At 60.3% G+C, this 531-nt stretch overlaps 1 protein-coding gene across 1 annotated transcript in view; it reads left to right on the top strand.

Annotated features, from left to right (window-relative positions):
- Positions 1-8: 8 nt before the first annotated feature.
- ZPR1 (ZPR1 zinc finger) overlaps positions 9-531 on the top strand; it is a gene marked incomplete at both ends in the record, with an annotated part of 4,019 nt that continues 3,496 nt past the window's right edge. Inside the window, 2 exons of the mRNA XM_010166901.1 lie at positions 9-59; positions 352-442. Of these exons, the coding sequence (XP_010165203.1) occupies positions 9-59; positions 352-442 (142 nt within the window). The remainder of the gene's footprint in view (positions 60-351; positions 443-531) is intronic.

The raw sequence follows: 531 nt of genomic DNA on the forward strand, positions 1-531 counted from the left end.
CCGCGGGCAGGATCCAGGAGCAGGGCGTGCGCTACACCCTGGCTGTCACCTCCCGCCAGGTGAGCGAGCGGGGGCTGCCCTCTGCATGTGCCTCCTGCCCACCTTTGTCCCCCACAAGCTGGTCTGGCTTGAGCAATAAAGCGTTAATCTCTGTGCTGTTTGAGAAGTAGCTTCATTTGCTCGATAGTAACCGTTTAAAGCCCAAACTGTGCCTGTTCCCAGCTCACCCCTGCAGTGGAGCTGGGCAGGAGCTACGGGTGCTGCTTTGGTGGGCACCACGTGCCCCAAGGGCGGTTGTTTGACGTGGGTCCTGCTGGGGATCCTGACGCTGCTCCTGGGCTCTCTGTGCAGGACATGAACAGGGAGGTGGTGAAGACTGACTGTGCCACGGCCCGAATTCCAGAGCTGGACTTTGAGATCCCTGCTTTCACCCAGAAGGGAGGTGGGTACTCGGTGTGGTAGGTGCTGGTTTAGGACCTGACCTCCAGTCCCTTGGGTCAGAGCAGCTTGACGTGGCTGGTGTGTGGAGGC

Source organism: Antrostomus carolinensis, unplaced genomic scaffold (genome assembly GCF_000700745.2).
Source record: "Antrostomus carolinensis isolate BGI_N321 unplaced genomic scaffold, ASM70074v2 scaffold34904, whole genome shotgun sequence".
In the NCBI taxonomy this organism is placed as follows: Eukaryota; Metazoa; Chordata; class Aves; order Caprimulgiformes; family Caprimulgidae; genus Antrostomus; species Antrostomus carolinensis.